This window comes from Ostrea edulis, chromosome 6 (assembly GCF_947568905.1).
Source record: "Ostrea edulis chromosome 6, xbOstEdul1.1, whole genome shotgun sequence".
NCBI classification, from domain to species: Eukaryota; Metazoa; Mollusca; class Bivalvia; order Ostreida; family Ostreidae; genus Ostrea; species Ostrea edulis.
In genome coordinates, this window is record NC_079169.1 from 70,171,854 (window position 1) to 70,196,735 (window position 24,882).

At 34.5% G+C, this 24,882-nt stretch overlaps 1 protein-coding gene across 1 annotated transcript; it reads left to right on the top strand.

Annotated features, from left to right (window-relative positions):
- Positions 1-19,785: 19,785 nt before the first annotated feature.
- LOC125647336 (atrial natriuretic peptide receptor 1-like) lies at positions 19,786-24,663 on the top strand. Its single transcript, XM_056140655.1, has 4 exons — positions 19,786-19,888; positions 22,988-23,079; positions 23,223-23,364; positions 24,076-24,663. The coding sequence occupies exons 2-4, from the start codon at positions 23,032-23,034 to the stop codon at positions 24,162-24,164; spliced, it is 279 nt and encodes a 92-aa protein (XP_055996630.1). The 5' UTR covers positions 19,786-19,888; positions 22,988-23,031; the 3' UTR covers positions 24,165-24,663.
- The last annotated feature ends 219 nt before the right edge of the window (positions 24,664-24,882 follow it).

Below are 24,882 nucleotides of genomic sequence, written 5' to 3' on the forward strand. Positions count from 1 at the left end.
GTTCTCCAGTGTGTTCCTTGACAATAAACGATCGCGTTTTTATGTGCACATTTAATTGTGACGTAACAATTGTCTAATAAACTAGTAAATGGGTCGTTTACTGAAAATAAAGAACGTAATACTTTACCGATATCATATAATAGTAACAGTTATTTCATCATATTGAGGGGAATCAGTTATCATTTAATTTGGTGAAAGTCCTCCTATCGTTTGCGATGCAAAATTCCGGCTAATACGTTTCATCCACTTACTTTATCCGGTTTTTAAGGTCTCGATTTCAAGGGCCTGGGCCTTTCCAGTTGGGAAAAATAGCGACATTTGCTTGAAATGGGGAAAAACGTTCTATGGATAAAAGAAGTAGAGAGAAAATCAAATCAGTGCATTGAGGAATAATTGGACTCCTTCTGACTTACAATTTGGTCAAAGCATACCTCATTCAAATAATCCGAGGCCAGAAAATTAGGTTTACCTTGCAATTTTGAAGCTAAAATTGTAATCTGTGGGTTTATGAACCAGATTTATGAACGATGAGGCTACCCTGCTTTGATCGGTTTTCATTGTTTGGGAATTTTAAAGCAAAAATTGGGGAAAGTACCTGCTTTTTAGCATTGGGAATGGAGCCTTATTTCGGCCCCTCACAGACCCTTAAAAATCCCCGTAGTTATTCTCTAGGCTTGGACAACGTGGGGGGTGAGACAGCTAGCAATGTGGAGATGCCTTTAAAAGCATAATATTGCGCTGTTCATTTTCTGTATTATCAAAAGATCATTATACATGTAGTTGCAATAGAAGTATAGTGTTGAATTTTGTTTATATGCTGTTAAACAAAATATTATAAAGGGAAAACAAAATACATGTAGCATACAGAAAATAGCACAACCACTTGGATGTTTTAGCGTGCACAATTTAGGGATATGTAAAATTTATACGGTAAGCAATTAAAACTCTTCGATTTGGAAATCGTAAACTATGTTTACTATAAGGTGACAATTTAAATTTGATTTTTTGATTTACTATATCAGTAAGTAAAACTATCATCTATGTACTATAATTGACTTAACAATATTTTGTTTCGGTTTGCAACCTGTAATTCGGTCCAATGTTGTCTGACGTGTTTTGTTCGAATTGGTTCTATGCATGGAAAAGTGAAGACGCCGAATAGTGATCAATCTCATATATTCAGAAATACAAAATTGAGGATAGGGCAAACACGGAAACATTAGAAGTTGGATCAGATGCCAAGGAAGATTAAGCATCCAATTTCGACTGTTCAAATCCAATGTGAGCACCATATCTTGATCAGGTAAACGGAATAATCCGTAAATTAATCAGTATGTAAAGAACGGCTGAAGAATTGATATGAAACACGTTTCACTAATGTAACCTCGCAAATTTCCAGTCCTGTTTTCCTGAGGTTTTTGTTTGCCACTATCATTTATGCAGAAAATTTTACATTGACCCCTATTTTTTTTCCATTGACAACTCCGCATACTTTCAGAGTGGTCAACTGATAAACCAAAGAAAAAGAATACTTCAACAGAAACAGGGAAAACCATGTGACATTACTTTACAAGAGAGTAACCATAACGATATCAAAGAAATGAAAGTATTCAAAATCTTTTGTTTTTTAATTTTCAAGCGAATGCCAAGAAATTTCGTGATATATTGTGACGAGATCTTTTCTGAAAACAAGAGACTATTTGTATGTGTAGTATAACACTTCAATTTCCGCTGAATACTGATAATCACACGTATACTGGTATTTTGCGGAACAGAACCAGCGCAGAAATTGTGTTTTTTATATCGATAATAAATATAAAATATCAATGCATATAAAATATTAAATACAGTTTACACAGTAACTAGATATCAAAACAGAAATAAAGCTTACAAATGGACACAATTATATATGAAAACTAGAACTCTAAAGCCCGGTATTTTGATTTTAAGGCTGTAAGATCCAAGCATAGGCCTAAATTTTGCAGCCCTTCATCGACAGTTGTGACGTCTCCACATGAGTGAAAATTTCTCGGGATGTTAAACAATATATGTACAGCCAACCAACCACTTTGTTTCGCTCCGTTCCGCTTAATACTAATATCCACACGGATATTGGTATTTCACGAAACGGAACCATTTTTTTTTTCTGGCAAAGTGCTAATACTAAACGGCATTTCATTAACACAACTGGTTCCGTTAAGTAGAAAAAAGATATGCCCAAGCCTAAAATCAAATACCATTGCTTTATATTATCTTTCATTCATTCCCCATTTGGTACCCCACAACCAGTTTTGTTCCTTTCCGCAAAATACATGTACCAATAGCCTTGATTTACACCACTTCTACGTATGTTGTAACGAATTACGTCTGACGTTCCTACCTCATAGTAACTAATATTTTCATGAGGAGTAAAAATAGGGATTGAGACGTATGAAAGGCGAAGATAACGAACAGTGATCAATCTCATAACTCCTATAAGCAATACAAAATAGATAGTCGGGCAAAACACGGACCCCTGGACACACCAGAGGTGGGATCAGGTGCCTAGGAGGCGTAAGCATCCCCTGTCGACCGGTCACACCCACCGTGAACCCTATATCCTGACCAGGTAAATGGAGTTATCCGTAGTCAAAATCAGTGTGTCAAGAACGGCCTAACAATCGGTATGAAACACATCAGACAGCATTTGACCCAATGATGGCTGTATTGACGAACTAGATCGTTATAACGACCATAGAATTTGCGAAATGCTGACTTCAATCGAGACTGTTGAAACACCTGTACCATCAACTTGTTTGTCAGTAGATTATCTCGATTTAAAAAAATCACTGTACGCAGAACAAGCTCTTGCATATCGAATCAGTTGAGAGATGTAAACACCATATGCAGGTGATAATGGAATATTGCTACATAAATATGGGAAGTTGACGATGAAGAAGCTGAAATCATCCCGTTTGTCATACAGTTGAGTTGTCAGTTTGCCGTTATTGTCTACTTTCAATAAAATATCTAAGTATGAAGCAGAAGTGGACGACTCTGTGGTGTCTTTTATTTCGAGATCACAGGGATAAAGCGAATCGACATATGAATGAAAGTTATTCTTGTTAATAGAGAAAACGTCGTCGATATATTTAAATGTCGAATTGAAGGCCACAGCAAGAGATTTCATATTTTATTTGCAATGTTTTAGTATGCGAATCTACACATGCAATACGAATTATCATTTTGAACTCTAATCTTGTGAGAATTATCTCAGTATGAACAAAAACTGTACTTATTTCATCTTTTACCCCAGATTAAAACATATTAATTTTGTTCCCAAATTCCAAATACCATGATGTGATGTGACCAATACCTATTTTTGATATGTTTGTATATATGTACTAAAACCTTTAAAAATACCGACAAATAAGTGGTTGATATCCCTGATAAGATTGCACGAAAACAAAACATTCTATAAAAATTGCTTTAAAATGTCCGTATAACCTTTATGTCAATATCAGCAAAATGTCCATTTACTGAATTATTCATTTCTTAAATCGGAAAAACAGAATAGGTAGGTTGTTTCCGGCTTTTTGTTACGTTTTCTCAATTTGATACTGGTATTCTAGCTTATGACGCTATATACAAGCTGCATGTGCCGGAAGTGCTAACGGAGGTCATTTTGTTGCTGCTATTCGCAGAAACTGTGGTACTCGGAAGCCATCTTGTCAAACAATATATCGCAATGCGATCAGCAGTATGACAGCCATTTATGGAAATGAAGGGTCTACAAGGTTAGTATACAATATTGTATATCTATGCATCATACATGTATAAATTTTAATGCCAAATGTGAATTTTTCGGGATAACGAACACAGTTTCATTGCGTTATGTTTATGATGAAATACGTTCTGCTTTTGGGTGAAGATAATGAACAGTAATCAATGAAAGGTGAAGATAAAGAACAGTAATCAATAAAAAGTGAAGATAATCAACAGAAATCAATGAAAAGTGAAGATTGATTGTATCTTGGTTAACGTCTCGCTCGAGAATTTTTCACTCTTATGGAGACTGAAAGGTGAATATAATGAACAGTAATCAATTCATAAAGAATTCAGAGTTGACTAAACACTTACCCCTGGAAACACTAAAGGTGGGATCAAGGGATGAGGTCAATTACATTGAAATGTAATTAATTAAATCACAATTAATTTGCTATTTATTCAATTAAATTAAATTACAATTACTCATTTTTAGAGCATGTAATTAATTAAATTACAATTACTTTGCAAAAGTAATTAATTAAATTACAAATTACTTTCTGAAATTTTATCAGAAAACTAATGGTAAATCATATAATCATATGATGCATGAATAATAACATTTATAAATTTTTCTCAGATTACTGTTTAATTCGGCTATTACATTTGATCATAATCAGTTTCTTAAAGGTGCTATCATTTAAACAGCATCTGTCTGGCCGAAAAACTTTATCTGCAACACTAAATAGTCTTTCAACTGGAGCGGAAGTTGTAATAAGGCTAAGGTATTTCTTTGCTAGCACTGATAGTAAGGGATATATTTGTGAATTCTTCCTCCAGTAACGTGAGTGACAAAGTTCGAGGTTACTTTCAAACTTCCAGATATGAATGATGAACAAAGAGTACACTTTGCGTTGAAGTTTCCACTTCCACAATCTTCCGGGATTTCAAATTATCAGAATATTGGGGGTCTACTAGACATATTCCTTGTTCAGGAACAGTCAAGAATGATATGGCTTTGCCAATTATGTGAATTGTTTTTATAGCGATTATATATTAGCTGGAGCTCAGAGAACAATACAGGTGGCTTGAATTCACCTGTTCAATTTTGTCAGTGAGATTTGATCAGCTTAAAAACATACGCAGTCCTTGGAAAGTTAAAGTTAGAAACAGAAAACACACACACAGAGTTCTTTGCAAACCACAATGTATGCTGGTATGTGAGATTTGTACAGATAAGCTTGAATTTTACCAACTAAAGTACAGCGAGTTTGATCAGCTTACAGTGTATATAAAGACCAACTGCTGAGAGAGAGAGAGAGAGAGATTACCAATTTTGATGCACCAGATGCGCATTTCGACAAATAATGTCTCTTCAGTGATGCTGAACCGAAATGTTTGAAATCCGAAATAACGATGAAGTTTTAGAGCTATTATAGGGAAAAACAGTGTGCCAAAAAAGTGGAGACAAATTCATTTAAGGATAAGAGCTATGCGTGATATGTATCAGAAGTCAGTCAGAGGCAAACTAGAAATTCTTATTCAAATATTTTGTATATACCCAGGGCAAAAACAGAATATTATAGAAGATCTTTCAGCATTTCAGGGAGCACAGTGTGGAATGCCTTGAGTCAAAACATAAGAAACTCAACGAGTGTTGCGTGTTTTAAGAGAAATTATCTTAGAGATTATCACCATACTTTTTAAGCTTCATTTTGTATTCTATTTATCTTACATTCATAATTATTTCTTAAGTTTATATGTATTCTACTTCTTTTAATCTGTGTTTATTTTACTAATATCTGTCTGTATGTATGTTATATGCAGGACCATATTGAAAACTAGCGTTATCGCTAAATATGTAATCCTGGTTAAATAAAGGTCTTATTATTATTATTATTATTATTATGATGGAGATAATCCTTAATTTTGAAATGAATTTCAAAATTTTATCACGGCAATTAAATGTACATCCGTATTTTCAAGCTAGTAACGAAGTACTTAGCTACTGGGCTGTAGAGACCCCCGGGGACTAACAGTCCACCAGCAGAGGCCTCAACCCAGGGACAAATCTCATAGTCCTGGATTGTAATCGCAATTGAAAGTAATTAAAAAAGTAATTGAATTACAGGGTGTTTTCCTCAGGTAATTAATTAAATTGCAATTACTTGTAATTAAAAAATCTTCAATTACAAATTACATCCAATTACTTCAAAAAATGTAATAAATTGCAATTAATTACAATTACTCTTTTCAATTACCCCAACCCTGGTGGGATCATATGCCTAGGAGGATGGAGGATCTCCTAGTGACCAATCACACCCGCCGTGTTCATTTATCTTGATCAGGAAAAAGGAGAAACGTGAAGAAAATAAACGGTGGACAATCTCAAATCCTATACAGAATACAGAATTGAGAGTTGGACTTAAGGTGGCTCACGTCACCCAGAAATAGTTTCTCAAATCAGTATAAATTGATTTAATTATAAAAGATATGATGATATACAATTAGTATATATGCCAAAAAGGCAAAAATATACAAATTTGGATAAAAACATGATTTTCAAAAAAATAATTTCAACACATATGAGACTCTGGGGGATTTGAACTCGAGATATGCGGTTCAGCATTCCAATGCTTTAACCACTGAGCTACAATGATAGACAAACAAACCGATCGATACAAATAATTTCAAACATTTAAATTGCCATCTTGTGACCTGATTGGTATGAAATGCGTCACACAGCATTTGACCTAATTACATGTTGTATTTACAAACAAGATCATTATAACGACCATAGAACGAATTCTGACTTCAAATGAAACTGTTGAAAGCCTTAAACATTAACTCATTTGAAAGTAGCCTGCATTGGTTTAAAAATTTATCATATGCAGAACATTATCTCTTATCAGTTGAATGAGAGATAACCACCACACGCAGGTCATAATGGAATATTGTTTGTTTCTAATAAAGTTGAGTTGATAGTTTGTAGTCAACATCATTAGACCTTTTAAAAATGAAATGTGAAGAAAATGTGAATAATCATTGATTAAAAATCAAATATGGATACTTGTATATATTAGTTCTATTTGGATTTGCAGTCAGATATTGGCATGTCTAGGGGTCCGTGTTTGCCCAACTCTCAATTTTGTATTCCTTATAGCCTGGGAGTTATGAGATTGATCACTGTTCGTTATCTTCACCTTGCTTATAGCCTGGGATTTATGAGATTGATCACTGTTCGTTATCTTCACCTTGCTTATAGCCTGGGAGTTATGAGATTGATCACTGTTCGTTATCTTCACCTTGCTTATAGCCTGGGAGCTATGAGATTGATCACTGTTCGTTGTCTTTACCTACCCAATCTGTTCCTATGGAATCTTTACATCTCTGGTTAGATTTAGCTGCCTTTACAGTATTTTGGATTATGTAGTATATACACCAAACGCTTGAACTGAACCAATGGATGTTGATTACATGAAGAATGTTGCAGATAACAATATGGCTTCACTTAGTTATTTTTCACTCTTACACTGATTAATAAGGGGAACTATTTTGAAACGATTAACTTTTACTATCGCCATGCCACCTTGCCAAGGGGACAGACAGGTAGAGCGCTGATGGCGATGTATAAATATGGCCAAGGTGGATGTTCAAGTGCAAGCTGTGGTCCAAACTAATGCTGTTGCAAGGCATAACGGAATGGATGCTCATAGTAAAAGCATTATTTTCCCTAAATCAAAAGTTGGAATATTATTTATACTGACTTTCATTATCATTAAATGCCAATTAGATCATTGGTATTGGTTTAAGAAAACTAAATATGGAATATATCGACCACCGTCATGTACCTGCCATGTTTTCAATTATTAGCTAGTTGTTGGTTGTATCTCGAAACGGGAAGATCTTCTACATGTTTTATTTCCTTTCGAAAATATTTAAGACGTCGCCGTTGTTAAACAATATACCATCGAAGAACTGACAGGGATTCTCATCTATAACGTTGTAACATCAATTGTGTATTTGGAGGATATGTTGTAGCTGATATGAGTTTTAAGTTTCAGGTATCACGCTCTTATTGATGTATTACATGACACTGTCCTAATCTTAAGGTATTGGTTTTCTGTAATATTTACTAGAGATACACTTGTATATGGTATATCGGATATTAATTGACGAAAAAAAATCATTTCATTTTCATCCTGTAATTACTGTAACTAAATGATATAACATACTTTCACTTTGATCTTTTCAGATTTGCTTTATATTAATTTCTATAATAATCACTGACTAAAAGTTGCAAGAGCAGCAGTGATATATTAGGGACTCATTAAATCCAATAATGTACGCGATGGTCATAGTTTAAAAGCAAATTGTATCGATGGATTTTTATTATACTCGCAATTTCATCGAAATGTTGCTGATGAGCTTCGGTGTTATAAATTTGGCTATGGGATTTGTCTTAGCGGAACGAATAAACATCACTGTTGGAACTATTGTTGCCGACAAATGGGTTTTGCCCTTTTCGATTTATCGAACAGGCCCAGCAATTGAAATGGGAGTAGAGAAACTTCGAGAAATTGTCTCCGAGGAAGCCAACATCACTTTCATGCTTTATGTGTCGGAAAGGTGTGCTGCTGATAAAGTTGGCGCATTTGCTGCCGAAATGTATTACGTTGGCAACGTATCTGCATTTATTGGACCTGGTAAGTTTTTTCTGCATTTATTGGACCTGGCAAGTTTTTTCTGCATTTATTGCACCTGGTGAGTACATGTCTGCATTTATTGGACATGGTAAGTTTTTTCTGTATCTATTGGACCTGGTAAGTACATGTCTGCATTTATTGGACCTAGTAAGTTTTTTCTGTATTTATTTAGCATGGATGAATTCTTAACGTTTCTAAATACTTGTCCCGATATCTTAACCGTGGTAAACAAAGTTGTATGTATTTACATATTGGACTTTGTAAGAACTAGTAAAGCCATTGAAAAGATATCCCTATTTACCTGGAACGGGTTTTACGTGTAGGAACAGTGGATATCGTTAGCATCTTTGATCTAGTATATATTAGATACTATTACATAGCGATCAGACTACAATATTTCGTGCAATGAATCTATCTAAGACTACGGTTTTTTTTAACTTTCATTTATTGATGTTCACTAATGTACTGAACGAAAATGGAGCACGCAACAATTTACACTAATTTTGCAATGATTCAGTAGATGGAACATGAAAATGATTGCATGAATTTTTAAAGTCGTGGTTTCACGGATTCAGTAAATATATTAAGATGTGAAAGTAGATAATTCACTACTACACAATACATGTACATAGACGTTTGAACTGTCTTTCATTACTTGTTTTGGTAGATACCAATATCTTAATGTAATCTTTTGATATGATGGAATATGATCGTGTCTCTGTGACTATTTAAAACAATAGTTTACATGAGAACGTAGTTCTCCGTGATTCTACTTATCATGTCCCCCTTAGTTCAATAGATATCGCATAGGTTTTTATAAAAAGTAGGTCAAAGAACATGGTTAAATTCAATATTTCAAAAGTCAGATACCAAAAGAAAAGGCGTGGTCATGAGGAATGTATTTTTGAAATATAAAAGTCATACCCCCTTGGTTCAAAACATACAGCAGATAAAAAAGTTCTCTTAAAGTGTGACACCGATAACATACAGCAGATAAAAATGTTCCCTTATAGTGTGACACGGATAACCGGATTATAGCAATAGCTCTCTGGTCATTCGTCCCGGTGAGTTTGAATAGTATGAATGCATGTTAATTTTGGCATTATATCAGGTTGCAGTGCTGCCGTTGATGTTGTGGGCAGAATGGCAAGTTATTGGAACTACCCTATTCTGACTCCTGTCGGTACCGATGAATTTCTAGGCAACAAGGCTGATTTCAGGACCCTCACCAGACTTGCCTACAATTATGAACAATTGGGTCGATTTTACAGATATATCTTCGAGGAGTTCAACTGGACAGACATAACTGTAATGTATGACCTGATGGGTAAACGAACTGTGCCAAGTAAGAATTTGAATAGAATCGTTGGTGAAAACCTCCACGCGGAATTCGACAAAGCTGGGCTAACTTCTACACTCCTGAAGTTCGTGTCTGATTCAGAACAAGACTACATAGAATTATTAAACACAGCAAGTACAACGTCCAGAGGTAAGCGAAAACATTTTCTGAAAAATAGACCATGAATTGCATGTATAATAGTTACAACAAACGTATTGGTGACTCAAGTGAAATCAATATCGTTTTTAATGAATGACGAATTTTTCATGACTGCTGTAGGTTAATGATAATCATTGAACATGACAATATGTAATCGTATGATAAAAAACACCAATGGGCAAGGTCTTTTTTGTGATAAGATGGAACATATTTTATCTTGCTTTGAGAATGAGAGTATACTAGCACAATTTGGCCAATGAGCCAATGACATTCATATATACAAATTCAAATGATAGGCTTGTTCGGAAATTATTGAGACATCGTTGATTTCAGTCGTGAAATGATGCTAAAATCATAAAAATATAATAGATTAAAATTACACTAATGTTTTATTGATGAGCCAGTTTTTGGATTAATAGCATTTATCAATCAGTCTCACCATGCTTTCAAAATTAGGAATGTCAGCACCACGAATATCGTAACGTCAAGATGTCGTTACGCATGCACTCTCATCTTTTACTTTAAACGTATTACATTTACGAGGAAAGCACCTACCGCTTAATCAAGAAAATCGCTAAATGTCTTGCGTGAATGTAGTTTATATAGCACAATTAGAAAATATTAAATCAAACCTACGCATATTTGTTGAAAAATCAATTTCCTATCAAGAATACCCCCAAAAATGATTTTTTTTTCACCGAGTTCTAAGTAACGTTCAAAGTTATCAAGAAATGATTGAACATTGTTACATTCCCATTACATATGCTCTATTGTTTCATCCTTTCTGTGACATCTTAGAGTTTACCATCTTAATTTGAAAAAAAAAATGAATTTGTGGCTAGAATTTTGTTACCAATTCAATATTGAAACCATTGGGGTTTACTGTTTTTTGCTCACCTGAGTCGAAAGGTCAACTGAGCTTTTCTGATCAAAATATGTCCGTTGTCTGTCGTCTGTGTCGCCGTTGTATACTTTTCACTTTTTCACCTTCTTCTCAAGATTCTTCAAGTCATGGCCCCCGGGGGTAGGTTGGGGCCACAATAAGGGATCAAATAAAAATATATAAGGAAAATCTTTAAAAATCTTCTTCTCAAGAACCACTGGGCCAGGAAAGTACAAATTTTACATGCAAGGTGAACATACTAATATATCAAGAAAATCTTTATATATGGGCCAAGGTAACTCAGATGAGCGATTTGCCCCTTGTCCTTTTGTCTGTGATTGTGAATGATAGAAACAAGAGTAGTCATTATATATATATATATATATATATATATATATATATATATATATATATGACTAAAATAAGTCCTTGGTATCAGTAAAATACCCCAAAAAATCCGATGGAGATTTCACATTTACAGTGTATTCCAACAACAATGCGAAAGCGCTCTTCAGTGAACAACAATGCTGTTTTTTCAAATTCCACTGAAGTTCCGTAGAGCGAAAGCGCTTTGGAATTAATGGGAAATCTTCATCGGAATATATATATATATATATATATATATATATATATATATATATATATATATATATATATACCTTATTATGAAACACTATTTTTGTATAACACTGGAAATTTGATACCCAGTGAAATAGATGGAACCTGATCTTTTCATAATTCTACCTCTGTCTTACAAAATGAACATTTTAGCTTCTTAACATGAACTTATCATAGTTACTGTATCATAATATTGTACAGAATGTGCTCAGAATATATATATATATATATATATATATTCTTGTTTGGCACGCTGTTTTTGGCTATATTTAGATCTAAAACTTCATAGTTATTTCGGATTTCAAACATTTCGGTTGAGCATCACTGAAGAGACATTATTTGTCGAAATGCGCATCTGGTGCATCAAAATTGGTACCGTATAAGTTTTTCATATTTAAAGATTTTTGATCAGCTCATTGGAGGCATTGGGCATGACCTAATTCGCTCTGCTTTTAACATTGATTGACAAGCCTAAAAACAAAACAAAAAACAACAAAAAAAAACCATGTAGTCTGGTGTGCGTTGTAAATATGTTTGTAGATTAGTGTAGTTGTAGTGCTAGATGTATTTATATGTACTTTTTGTTATTATTCTCTGTTAATTTTGGCCACATTATGTAAGTCTTGCCTAGATGGTCGAGCGGTCTAGCGCGCTGGTTACATGCTGCTAGGTGATTTGGTTCCGCAGGTCGTGAGTTCAACTCTGGGTAGGGGTGGAAGTGGGTATCCAAATAAAATGAAATTTTCTGTGCTTTATATTAAATATTTCTTCACTTAGGGCAGTTATGTTCATAATTACTTTTCGCAATGATCAGTAAAAGTATAGGTAAAAAATAAAAAAGATACACGAAGAAGTTTAGTAAAGCTTTACTAAATGTCTTCGTGATATATATATATATATATATATATATATATATATATGTGTGTGTGTGTGTGTGTGTGTGTGTGTGTGTGTGTGTGTGTGTGTATGTATGTAAAACTTATACGGTACCAATTTTGATGCACCAGATGCGCATTTCGACAAATAATGTCTCTTCAGTGATGCTCAACCAAAATGTTTGAAATCCGAAATAACAATGAAGTTTTCGAACTATTATAGCCAAAAACAGCGTGCCAAAAAAGTGGAGTCAAATTCGTCTAAGGATGATATATATATATATATATATATATATATATATATATATATATATATATATATCCGCCAAATATTGTACACGCTGAACACATATTCAAAATACACACCGTTCAACAGAAGACATTTCGTATGGCGATCTACTCGCTTTTCATACACATTTTGCACCATTCACTGTCTAATAAACGCACGGCCTTCAAAGTTGCTAATTTGAGGTCATTAATATCTCTGAAATTTTGTTTGTGCCTTTCAACTGGAATTGACCGAACAACACGGGACGTTAGTTTCCCTTAATTATTGTGAATCTTCCGGGTATTTCATTAACCCTTCGTTAGCAAGATAGAAATTTTACACTGATTGCATGAAGAGACCTTTGAAGTCTGGCGTAAAAAATTGTTCTAGTAATATATATACTAATGTTATTTTAGGTATGTTAAACCCAAAGTTTGACTGACTATTATAGTTTTTTGGAATTCTATTTTTACTGTTATAAGAATAAAATCTTGTCAGTTTGATAGTTTGTTAATTTTTTCAAATATTGAATTTCTTACCATATTCCTGGATAAAATGATTAAGCAAATTATTTTTTGAAAATAAGTAATTGTCAATAGTCACCATTGAAGTTTTCTATTTATTCACTCCACATTCAATGAAATATGAGGTACTACACATGTATATAAAACAATATATAACAATGTATCATTACGTCAGAGGCATGGTAAAAATGATCTATCATATAATGCAAACAATGGAGAATTAGAAGGATTTAGAAATGCTCAGTATGAATAGTGTTTATGTTTGCGGATCAACTGTTACAAACATTTTACTAAAAATAACATTTTTGATGTTCACGAGTTTGACAGATTCAATTATTTAGTAATATTCATATAGAAATTATTTCTGTACAACATCTGCCTGGCATACGAAGTAATTTATCGTCAGGGGATGCTTACTCCTCCTAGGCACCTGATCCCACCTCTGGTGTGTCCAGGGGTCCGTGTTTGCCCAACTATCTATTTTGTATTGCTTATAGGAGTTATGAGATTGATCACTGTTCGCTATCTTCACCTTACATTGCACATAAGATTCTAAAGAATGTCTTGAAAAGTATATAGAATATGAAACCATTCTATTATACACATAAGTAACGATAGTTGTAGAACTTTTAAAAGTACAAAACATATTTAAAAAAACAATCAGTACATTCATGTCTGTTATGTGACATCTCAGTTACCTTACATACATTTAATACTCGTGGTAACTTTCATCACAAGCGTATCAATCCGGCCAAGTTGGAATCCAATTGATAAACAAATATATGTTTTCGAATTGTGATTGCGTGCGTCATATATGGCTTTCTGTGCTTCAACACTGGTGTTTTCTCCCTAACAAATGAATCTAGTCTGGAAAAATATTATAACCAAATACTTGAATTAATTCACACGTACATTTTCAATACTATCCCCATCAGTCACCGAGGCCCATTCAAAAAATGCTCAACTCTTTATTATGTCAACTTCATAATTAACTTTCTGGATGGTGGGATTTCTCTAATCATGGCATCATCAAAATATTGGGTACTGCTTGTTTTATTTCACTTAAAATTTTAAAACATTGAAGTATATGGGAAGAGTATGTTTTATCAAAATACTTTTAATGAAATTATATTTTCATAGATACGAGCACACTTCCTCTTTATGAAAATATGGAATAAGATTAATCATTTCCCGCACATCTTTTAAGAAAACTATTTTTTCTTCTTATTACACCAAGGGAGGATATCTCTTTATGAAATCCTCAAGTGCAAAAAGGTCAGCTTCTAATAATTTACCAGTCATGTGAATTTGATCTACTTCACTTTCATCATTATTTAACAATAAACCTTCATTTTAATTTGAATCATTCAATATTATTGTTCATTTTCCTTTCGTACATTGGTTGCCTTAAAGTAATCAAAAATATAAAAAAAAAATATTGTACAATGCATTTTGTAAATCGTCAGTGTCAGTCACATATTATGAATCTACATCTCCCAACTGATTCGATACGTATGGTCAGCTTTTAAATCGAGGCAAGCTACTGACAAACAAGTTGATAGTACAGGCGTTTCAACAGTCTCGTTTAAAGTCAGCGTTTCGCAAATTCTATGATCGTTATAACGATCTAAATTTCCAGTACAACCTATCATTGGGTCAAATGCTGTCTGACGTGTTTCATACCGATTGTTAGGCCGTTCTTGGCACACTGATTTTGACTACAGATAACTCTGTTTACCTGATCAAGATATGGGCTCACGGCGGATGTGACCGGTCGACAGGGTATGCTTACTCCTCCTAGGCACCTGATCCCACGTCTGGTATATCCAGGGGTCCATGTTTGCTGAACTCTCTATTTTGTATTACTTATATGAGTTATGAGATAATGAGTTATCTTCACCTTTCATTTGATATTTGGTATAAAATCTGGTTCAGATTTGCTTGTTTCGATATCGAACTCTAAAATATATTCATCACATTTACCTTGAATACCTATCCAGTTTAGAATAGTTCCTCAATACAGCAGGTGTGACATGATGAAGATCCCTTCCTGCTCAAAGGCCGTAAGCATAGGCCTAAATTTTGCAGCCCTTATGGTGGGGTCTCCATATGAGTGAAAGATTCTTAAATGGGACGTTCAACAATATACTGCGAACCAACCTATAAAATGCCTCCGTGTATTCTTCTTATACAAACTGACTACATATAAAAGAAATAAATGGGCCCGACACTGCAATCAGAGAGTTTTCAGAATTGAGTGTGTATATTTCTGACTGTATATATTGTTTTGACAAAACAACATTATCACATCCTTTTTTGTTGTATTGTTAGGGAAATGCAAAAAGTGGCATGTCATAAATAATCAAAATGGATGTTTCCCAGCTTGTCGGGCCTCTGAGGCCCTATGATGCCACTGAAACTCTGTAGATTTTGTTTCTGTAGAGATATTGTCGGATTAGCGCGTATGCTTCCAAACAAATGAGAAATATACCAGATGAGTATGGATCGTCATCATAGTACATGTATAATCTTATCAAAGGCAAAAATAACTTTAAATATGAAAGTATTAATCCATAAAACGATCATATCCTATACCCGAAGAGCAATGTCTCCATTCTGCTTTTGTATTTTTTGCAATTGATGTCAGTGTTATTAGTTGATAAGTATGCTAGTACAGTGTATGTAGACATGACCAACAGAATTTCAAACAATGGGTTTTTTTTGGGCATTACATGCATATTACATATTTAATACCTAGATGACACCGAAAAGAGTATAACAACTATAAGATGTAGAATTTATATTTTAAGTGACGAACCGTAAAAGGTTATTGTTACAAAACGTTGAAAACAAGATAATGAATTATTGATCTTTCACAGTTGTAAATCACTACTCTTGTGCTAAACGTTATACTGAAACCTCATGAAACATCGTTTAGACGTTTAATGTATAATTGAAATCGACCAGGCTCTGTAAAATACAACAGTATTCCATAGAAAATCATTTAATTAAAATTAATACAACGTAACCTTGTCTGCCTCTCTATTCACTGTTTAATGTAATCCAACTCTTTCAGTGTTCGTTATAGCCTGTGACAGTGTCGCTCTCCGAGAACTCATGTTAGTGGCCCATTCCCGTGGGATGACAAATGGAGACTACGTTTTCGTGTATTATGAGGGATTTCGTGGCATTGAGATCGGAGACATTTCCTGGAGGAAAGGAAATACGAATGACAATGTAAATATAATCATAATCTGTGTTACATCAATTCCATCCTGAAATGCTCATGAATGAAAAATAAATAGAATTATGTATGGAAGATCTACGCATTTTGTTTGAGGTAGCTTGAATACAGTAGTTGGTAATTTAATTTGTATATGTAAGTACATCATAATGTTTTGGTGTACGAGATGTTTATATTACAGGCATTTTTTATTCAACAATATTAATATAATAAATTCCCTTAGAATAAAATCACAAAGTGTTTTATAAGTCGTGTACAAATATGATATAACAGATTTTGTCCAATATTCATCCAACAGATTGTCAAGAAAGCTTACGAATCCTTGCTAGTCGTCAATCTGTTTAAACCAGCGAGTGACGAGTTCAAACAATTTGAGGCAAAAGTGATGAACAGATCCCTGGAACTGTACAATTTTAGCTATCATGATATCGGATATGATGCAAGTTATTTTTCAAAATGCATGACTATGTTTCAAATTTGTGTTCTGTGATGAAAGATGAAAATAACGAACAGTGATCAATCTCATAACTCCTGTAAGAAATACAAAATAGACCTTTGGGCAAATACGAACTCCTGGATATACCACAGGTGGAATCAGGTACCGGTCACACAAATATGATTCAATTATGTACTTTGAATATTTTTCTTCTTGAATGCACCAGAAAAATCGAACAAGGTTTACCAATACTTCTAAAAAGAAGAGAATTAACAAGCGTGAGATATAACTTGGCTCATATGGGGTGTAGCTGACCTCCAAGGCACCTAATCGCACCTCTGGTGTCTCCAGAGATCCGTATATTTCCAACACCACTTAATTTTGTGTTCTTTATAGGATTGATGAGATCACTGTTCGCTATCTTTACCTTTTCATTATGCATGATAATGGTTAAAAAAATTCCTTAATAATCCAAGTAAAACAACGCATTCAACTGATTTATTGCTTCTAAAAATGAACCATGACGACTTTATGTTTGAATTAAATTGATTCATTGTTTAGTATCTTCACTTCCCATATTTATGTAGCAATATTCCAATATCACCTTCATATAGTATTTGAATCTCTCAACTGAGTCGATACCCAAGAGCTTGTTCTGCGTATGATCAGTTTTTAAAATTGAAGCAGGCCACTGACAAACAAGTTGATGGTACAGGGGTTCCAACATCTCGTTTAAAATCAACATTTCGCAAATTCTATGGTCGTTATAACGATCTAGTTTGCCAAAACAACCTATCATTGGGTCAAATGCTGTCTGACGTGTTTCATGCCGATTGTTAGGCCGTTCTTGACTCACTGATTTTGACTACAGATAACTCTGTTTACCTGATCAAGATATAGGGCTCACGGTGGGTGTGACCGGTCGACAGGGGATGCTTACTCCTCCTAGGCACCTGATCCCACCTCTGGTATATCCAGGGGTCCGTGTTTGCCAAACTCTTTATTTTGTATTGCTTATAAGAAGAGACACTGAAGAGACATTAATGTCGAAATATGCATCTGGTGCATCAAAATTGGTACCGTATATGTTTTACATTATGACCCCTGGGTAGATGCCTCTGCTGATGGACTGTTAGTCCCCGAGGGTCTCTATAGCCCAGTAGCTAAGTACTGTGTTACTAGCTTGAAAATACGGATGTATATTTAATTGCTGTGATAAAATTTAGAAATTCATTTCAAAATTAAGGATTATCTCCCTCATGCATAGCTCTTATCCTTCAATAAATTTGGCTCCACTTTTTGGCATTCTGTTTTCCCCTATAATAGCTCTAACAAGTATGTTGTTATTTCGGATTTCAAAAATTTCGGTTGAGCATCACTGAAGAGACATTATTTGTCGAAATGCGCATCTGGTGCATCAAAATTGGTACCGTATAAGTTTTACATCATAGGAGTTACGAGATTGATCACTGTTCGTTATCTTCACCTTTCATCTTCACTTTTTTTTGGTATATTTTGATTAATCTTTCTAGTGAATTTCATTTCAATCAGTGTATAACGTGGCAGAATATGCTATATGTCTTCGTAGTTCACCATGAGTGTTGCCATTCGTCGGAGTGTATTGGAAAATTATCAACAGAAGGCTTATTTACAATAGCGGTATTCAATACAATTGTGATAGTTAAGGGTCACAATCACTGAGAAATATTGATAAAAGTATTTAATTCTTATATGTTTTCAAGCTCATGACAAATTGTTTTGTTTTACATCCCGTCGGAAAATTTTCACTCATACTGATACGTCACCAGCTGTAGATGAAGTACCATAAATCCATATCTATGCTTAGCACTCAGGGACGAAACAATGATAGTTCTTTAACGTGCCAACGCCTGTCGCGACACGGGACCTCCGTTTTTTAAGGTCACATATCTAAAAGACCCGTGATTCTCAGTTCTTAATGCCGAGCGTTTGGCGAAGGAGCAATCACTACCTATCTTTACATCTTAGGTTTTTGACGCGGCCATGGTACGAGTGGGGCTCAAACTCACGACCTCCCGCGTACAAATCAAAAGTTCTACCACTGAGCTACAAATGCACCGTGACCGGTGACAATCCTTTATGATATAAAGAGAAAAATGAATGACTGATCAGTAACTAGAGTGTTTGCCTTGTAATCGGGAGGCTGTAGGATATAGCCCTACTAGTGCATTAGCTGTGTCCGACCTAAGACGTAAAGATAGATACAGATAATGACTGTTCCATCACCAAAGTTGTGAGTCATTCTCATACCTTGAAAACTGGATTATGGCGGGCATTGGTGCGAGATGGGACTCTTACTGCTTAGGTTCTTTACTTACAGCTGAAGACATCTCTAGAGGAACACACAATTCTAGATGAAAATAAAACATACATACATTTTCTTCTGAAGACAATCTTAGAAGCTAACTCTTTTACTGACCTTACATCTCAAACAGAATTTCGATTGCATGCGTTACGAAATTGATTGACCTTGTGAAGTAATTTCCTTTCCGACATTTATCAATATGTCCTGTTCATCGTATTCTTTTTTTTTGTATTTGGTAATATTTTAATTTCCAAAAGGAACTTAATTATTGTTACTCTTATTGTTACGCAATCTGTATTTCAAAAGTATATTTCAAGCGAGAATTCCCTTGTACCCCGAGACAGTAATTATTCCTTCTTTACTTTAAATTTTCAGCATTTTTTGGCATCCTTTATATATTTCCAAATATCTCGATTAAATGAATGAACCAATGTTTTTGTGACATAGCAATTCTTACGTACGGAATCCTTCCGTTCTCAGCCAACAATGTAAATACATGTAATGTTTTCATATCAAGTTTTAACACTACATCATTTATTCATTTGTTTTTTGTCAATTTAACAGTTTATGTTATAGTAAGCCAGTGAAGTAAGAAATTCGTATTTATCTCAGGTAAATCCATATGTCACCGCCTTCTACGATGCATTCAGTATTTATGGACAAGCACTGAAAGAAACATTACAAGCCGGCCAGGACTATAGGAACGGTCAGGAGATCAACAAAAGAATATGGAACAGAACTTTTAAAGGTTGGTCCATTTTTCATGAAAATGTATACAGCTATGAAATATTTTGGAAAAAAGTTCACTCGATATTATATACACATTACAAAGTTGATAATAATTTGTCTCCTCGAAATACGAATCAACATCGATAGTAGGTACTTACTTAGCCCTTTGCTCCTCTAGGGAGCATAGGCCATTGACGAACTCCCTCCATCTGACTCTGTTTGGCGCTAATCTTTCTGCTGAGTTCCAGGTGTAGCCATGCTCTTTTAATTCTGTAGTAGGTACTAAGAGAATAATCAGTCAAGGACTTGAAAATACTCAGCTCAAGGAACGCTTAGTCCCTTGAGTGACTTTCTCTCCATACACTTAATTATTGGATGTGTTTACGTGCAATACTGGACAGAAAAAGTTCTGAGTGTCTTTTTTCACTGTCAACATACTATGTGAAAAGGTGAAGGTAACGAACACTGACCAATGTCATAAATCCTATCAGGAATACAAAATTGAGAGAAGGACAGACAGAAGGACTCCAGAAACACCAGAGGTGGGATCAGGTGTTTAGGAGGAATAAGCATCCCCTGTCGACCGGTCACGTCCGCCATGACCCCATATCTTGATCAGATATAGTTATGTATAGAACGACCTAACAACACGCCAGGCACTTCGATCTCATGACAGTTCAGGCATGCAAATTAGATTATTTATTTGCGCAATGCTTACTTTAAACGAGACTGTTGAAATTCCTTGCTGTACATCAACTTATCTATCAGCCTGACTAGGTTTGAGTGTTGATTAAACGCAGGGCGCACTCTCTCGCATCGAATCAGTTGAAAGTCATAAACACAATAGGAGGTAATAATGGACCATCGCTATATGAAATTAATGTGGGGAGATGATGATGGAGAAGTTGAAATCCGCCCCCGCCATTTGTCATAATAGTTTTCCGTCAACTTATATGTTTAATAAAACATGCAAATATGAAGGAGATGTGAAAGACTCTCTGGTGTATCTTATTTCGAGTTCACTGGGATAACGAATATTGATTGGGATGAATGAAAATGAATCTATTTTAAACGATAAAACGTCGTTGATGTATCTTACAACGTAATGTCAAGTTAAAGGTCACTTGACCTTTATTATTTTCTTCTCACGTAAAATAGATTTGAGTAAATTCTGCCTCAAACGTCTCTAGAAACAGGTCGGCTAACAAAAGGAGCATAATTTATTCCCATCGAAATTACATAGTGTAGGAAAACATCACGAAAGACTACAAGACTACGCAGGTATTGTCGATGAAGAAATTCAGCATCTCTTTAATGCAAGTATCAATTTCAAGGTATTTGAGGGTAGATCGGAATGATATTTAACAAAGTAAAAGCTTAATAGACTATAATTTAATTTTATATGGAACAAAACTGATAGGATAAACCTAAATACCGTGATTGGAAATTGAAAGTGGAGGATTAGATAAAACCGATGCTAAATCGAAAATGAAAGCGCTAAAGACCACATGGGTCCGCAAATTGAAAGAGACAGCACACGGTATTACGGGCTATAAAAATAGTTATTGTATTCCAAATAGTATAGATATAAACTATCTGATAGTGACTACGAAAGAAAACGGACAATGCTATTGTTCTATAAACAAATATTAACATGCTTTAATGCTTGACAACAAATACATGATAATCTCAATACCGTGCAGTTTCTTTAACAACAATATAGTCAATGAAAAGCTTTTCATACAAAGGCAAGTCAATCTTCTTTCCAAAATGGTTGGAAAGTAATATCCTTTCTGTTAGGGATTTATTTTCAGATAACGGGTTTTTAAAGTCACCTAGGGATATATAATGGAATTATTAGTAAAAGAAAAAATATAATCAATTTTCAAGAAATACGAACAAAATATTACTTCACCACAAGCAGTCATCTAATGCATGTTTCATTAAACACGCATTTCCAAAACAAAACAAATACATATCACACTTTCGTAAAGAAAACGTTTAAAGCGTTGGTTATGCAAACAAAGTATGAAATAGTTAAAACTGATTGGGGTAAAATATATTTGAATAAAGTTGGAATGTTTCAAGATTAAAAGAAAATGCAGAATTCAACTATAAAGTGATAAATATATTTTCAAATAACTATTACATCAGTAAAATAAAAATAAATTGAAACGCATGTTTAAAAAGGATAAAAAATATGTAGCATTCACAATTGTGTAAATGTACAAGTGTATGGAAGATAGATAGTAATTTCATGGGTTTTGACGTAAATTGGATTCATTTTGCTCGGTCAGAAATGAAACTACTGTCATGTTCAATTTTCGCGTAACAAATTCGTATGCTGTGACATCCTCTTTGGCCACCAGTGGAAGAGAAGAAGCACTGTCTGAAAAATGCACCCAAGAATTAAAGAAAATTGTAGTACATGTATGACATCACTGACCTGACGCATGCCAAAATACTTCAGGTAACGCTGCAATTACATGTACTTGGAAAATGTGCCCCGAAGCCGGGACCCCCTGGTTGTTTACCTTGTGTATTTTGTTATACCGGTAGAAGACCACTCTATAACGCTTAAACAAAGCGTGAACCAATTGCATAAATCGAAATTGGGATGAGATAGACAAGTAATCTACACATTTTGGAGAAATTATCGGCCGCAAAAAATCACATGGGGAGGGGCGGGTAATAGTATCCATACTTCAGGTGTTGTACCTATAATTGTCATTTCAAAAATGGTACCACCAATTTGGAGAAAATAATATTTTTATTGGTGCAGTATGCCATAGATACATTCTATGACCTTAAGATGGAATTCTTTGTAGTTTTAGAATTCTTTCATACAGCTCTGGGAATCTAATTGAAGCTGTCGCATTTGTTGTTGTAAAATATTATGTATAACCCGAAGTTATTAGTATAACCACACCACGATATTGATAATTATCAGTATTTATCAGTAAAAATGACACTCGGTACTTCCTCCTTTCATTAGTGGCACGCATGCACATTTCTTAGAATTCTCTTATTGATGAAAGCGTTTTTGTGTGTGTATTTTTTCAAAGTTTGTTCGACCACTCCAATGTAAATTGATCGTTTGCAATTTTTGTCTATTTAGGAGTCGGCGGCCAGCTTCTGATAAATGCCAATGGCGATAGAGAAATGGATATAATGTTGGTGGATATGCATCCCGAATCGGGGGAATTCCAGGTAAGATTGTTAGAAAAATCACATCTACATGCAAGCAGATATACCTCCTACTGCAGATAATACGCCGTCCTTAAATGGTATCCATTTATTCTGCGATGTACACATGATGTCGAATTTATATTTGAAATTGTGTTTAATTGTAGGCAGTGGGCTATTTTTATGGGTGGAAGGCAAAGTTTGAATTCGCCTCTGATACTCCCATTCACTGGCCTTACAACAAAGGACCACCGGCAAATCGCCCTCAATGTGGATTCACTGGAGATGCAGCTGAGTGTCAAACCACAGGTACAATTTATTTGTAAAACAAAGTGCAAATATATATTTGCTATTCTATATAGCACTGTGGTGTAAAACAAACTCATCCATGGTGTTCTAAACTCAAAAATACATAGCACATGGCGCTTCGTTTGTAAGTTTTTCCGCTTTTTATGAGTAAACTTGAAAGGAGTTATCGCATGTTTCGAAAGCACACAAAAATATAAACAATTCGTCTTTCTTATGTTTACGGTAATTACTTCTTTTTAAAATTCTTATAGTGAGTTAGTCGGAATATTATGATAATTAGCCACAATAATCTAAGTCCCGATGGTAAAAACATCTCGTTAATTAGTTAGGGGTCACGTGGTTCGGTGACGTCACATGAGACCTTCGATCAGCTGATTGTGAAAATACAATGTAGTGCTAGATATGTTTTAAACGCCCAATTTTATTCACCATGGTCATTTATTCCGATGTTTACAAAATTCCAGAGTCTTAACATTCAACCGTATATGTTTAAGCCACCTGTGCATACAAATAGCACTAACAAAACTATATGTGATTTTTTCGTAAGAGTGAATTATTCATATTAACCGAATGCTCCACTATTTTGAAATAAATCTCCTCATCCCCTCAAAGTATCCCATCGCAAGCGCATCTAAAATTAAGGCTTATTGTTTCCTTTTCAGACATGTGCACTTGATTTAATAAATGAAACAAAATTCTTTTCTGATTCAGGTACAGCTAGTGTATCAAAGGGAAAAATGGATGAAAAACATCATCGATGCGCGTACCCTTTGATACCTGCATCAAGAAAAGAATCATAAGTGTCATTTCTTATCATTTAAATGTTTTTAAATCGTAAAACAAAGTTTCTTTCATAAAAAAGCTTAAGCGTTTTTGAAATGGCGCGTAGGAATACTAATACGTAACAATGAAAACAACAACAAAACTGGCTGTGCGTTCAGGTCAGATACAGTTACTGTGCAGAATGAAATGGATTATACACCAAATTAAAGGTACAATGGTTAAAAGCTGAATTAGAAATAACGGAAGATAACAAGTGGTGACTGGATTTATGCTGCATTGTGTTGAGGGGACGTTGGACACTGGTTGTGTCTATGGAACGGTGGAATGCCACTCGTCTTCATTTCAATATCAAGTAAAAAGCTTAACACCTCTTCATCTAAATCGCCCTCGTCGTGCCCCATATCACGCAATTCAATTTCATTAATATCTTCAAGATCAAAAGTCGCCGTTTGCTCCGTCATGTTATCGAACTCGTAAAGCAGACGATACATGTATATAATGGGAACTCATGTACATGCTATATCTATGCCATCACTATTTGTGTTGTTTCTTTAAATCAATTTTGTATTTTATTCATATGTTTGGTTGTGTTTATTTTTGGTAGCAATGAAAAAAAAATCAAACGAATACTTTTCGTCAACAATGATTTTGTGGAAATTCACGTTCTATAAATAGCGTTAAAATTAGAACGGGGAAGACGCATTTGGAGAAAAGTAGTGATTAGTGCAGATCAAC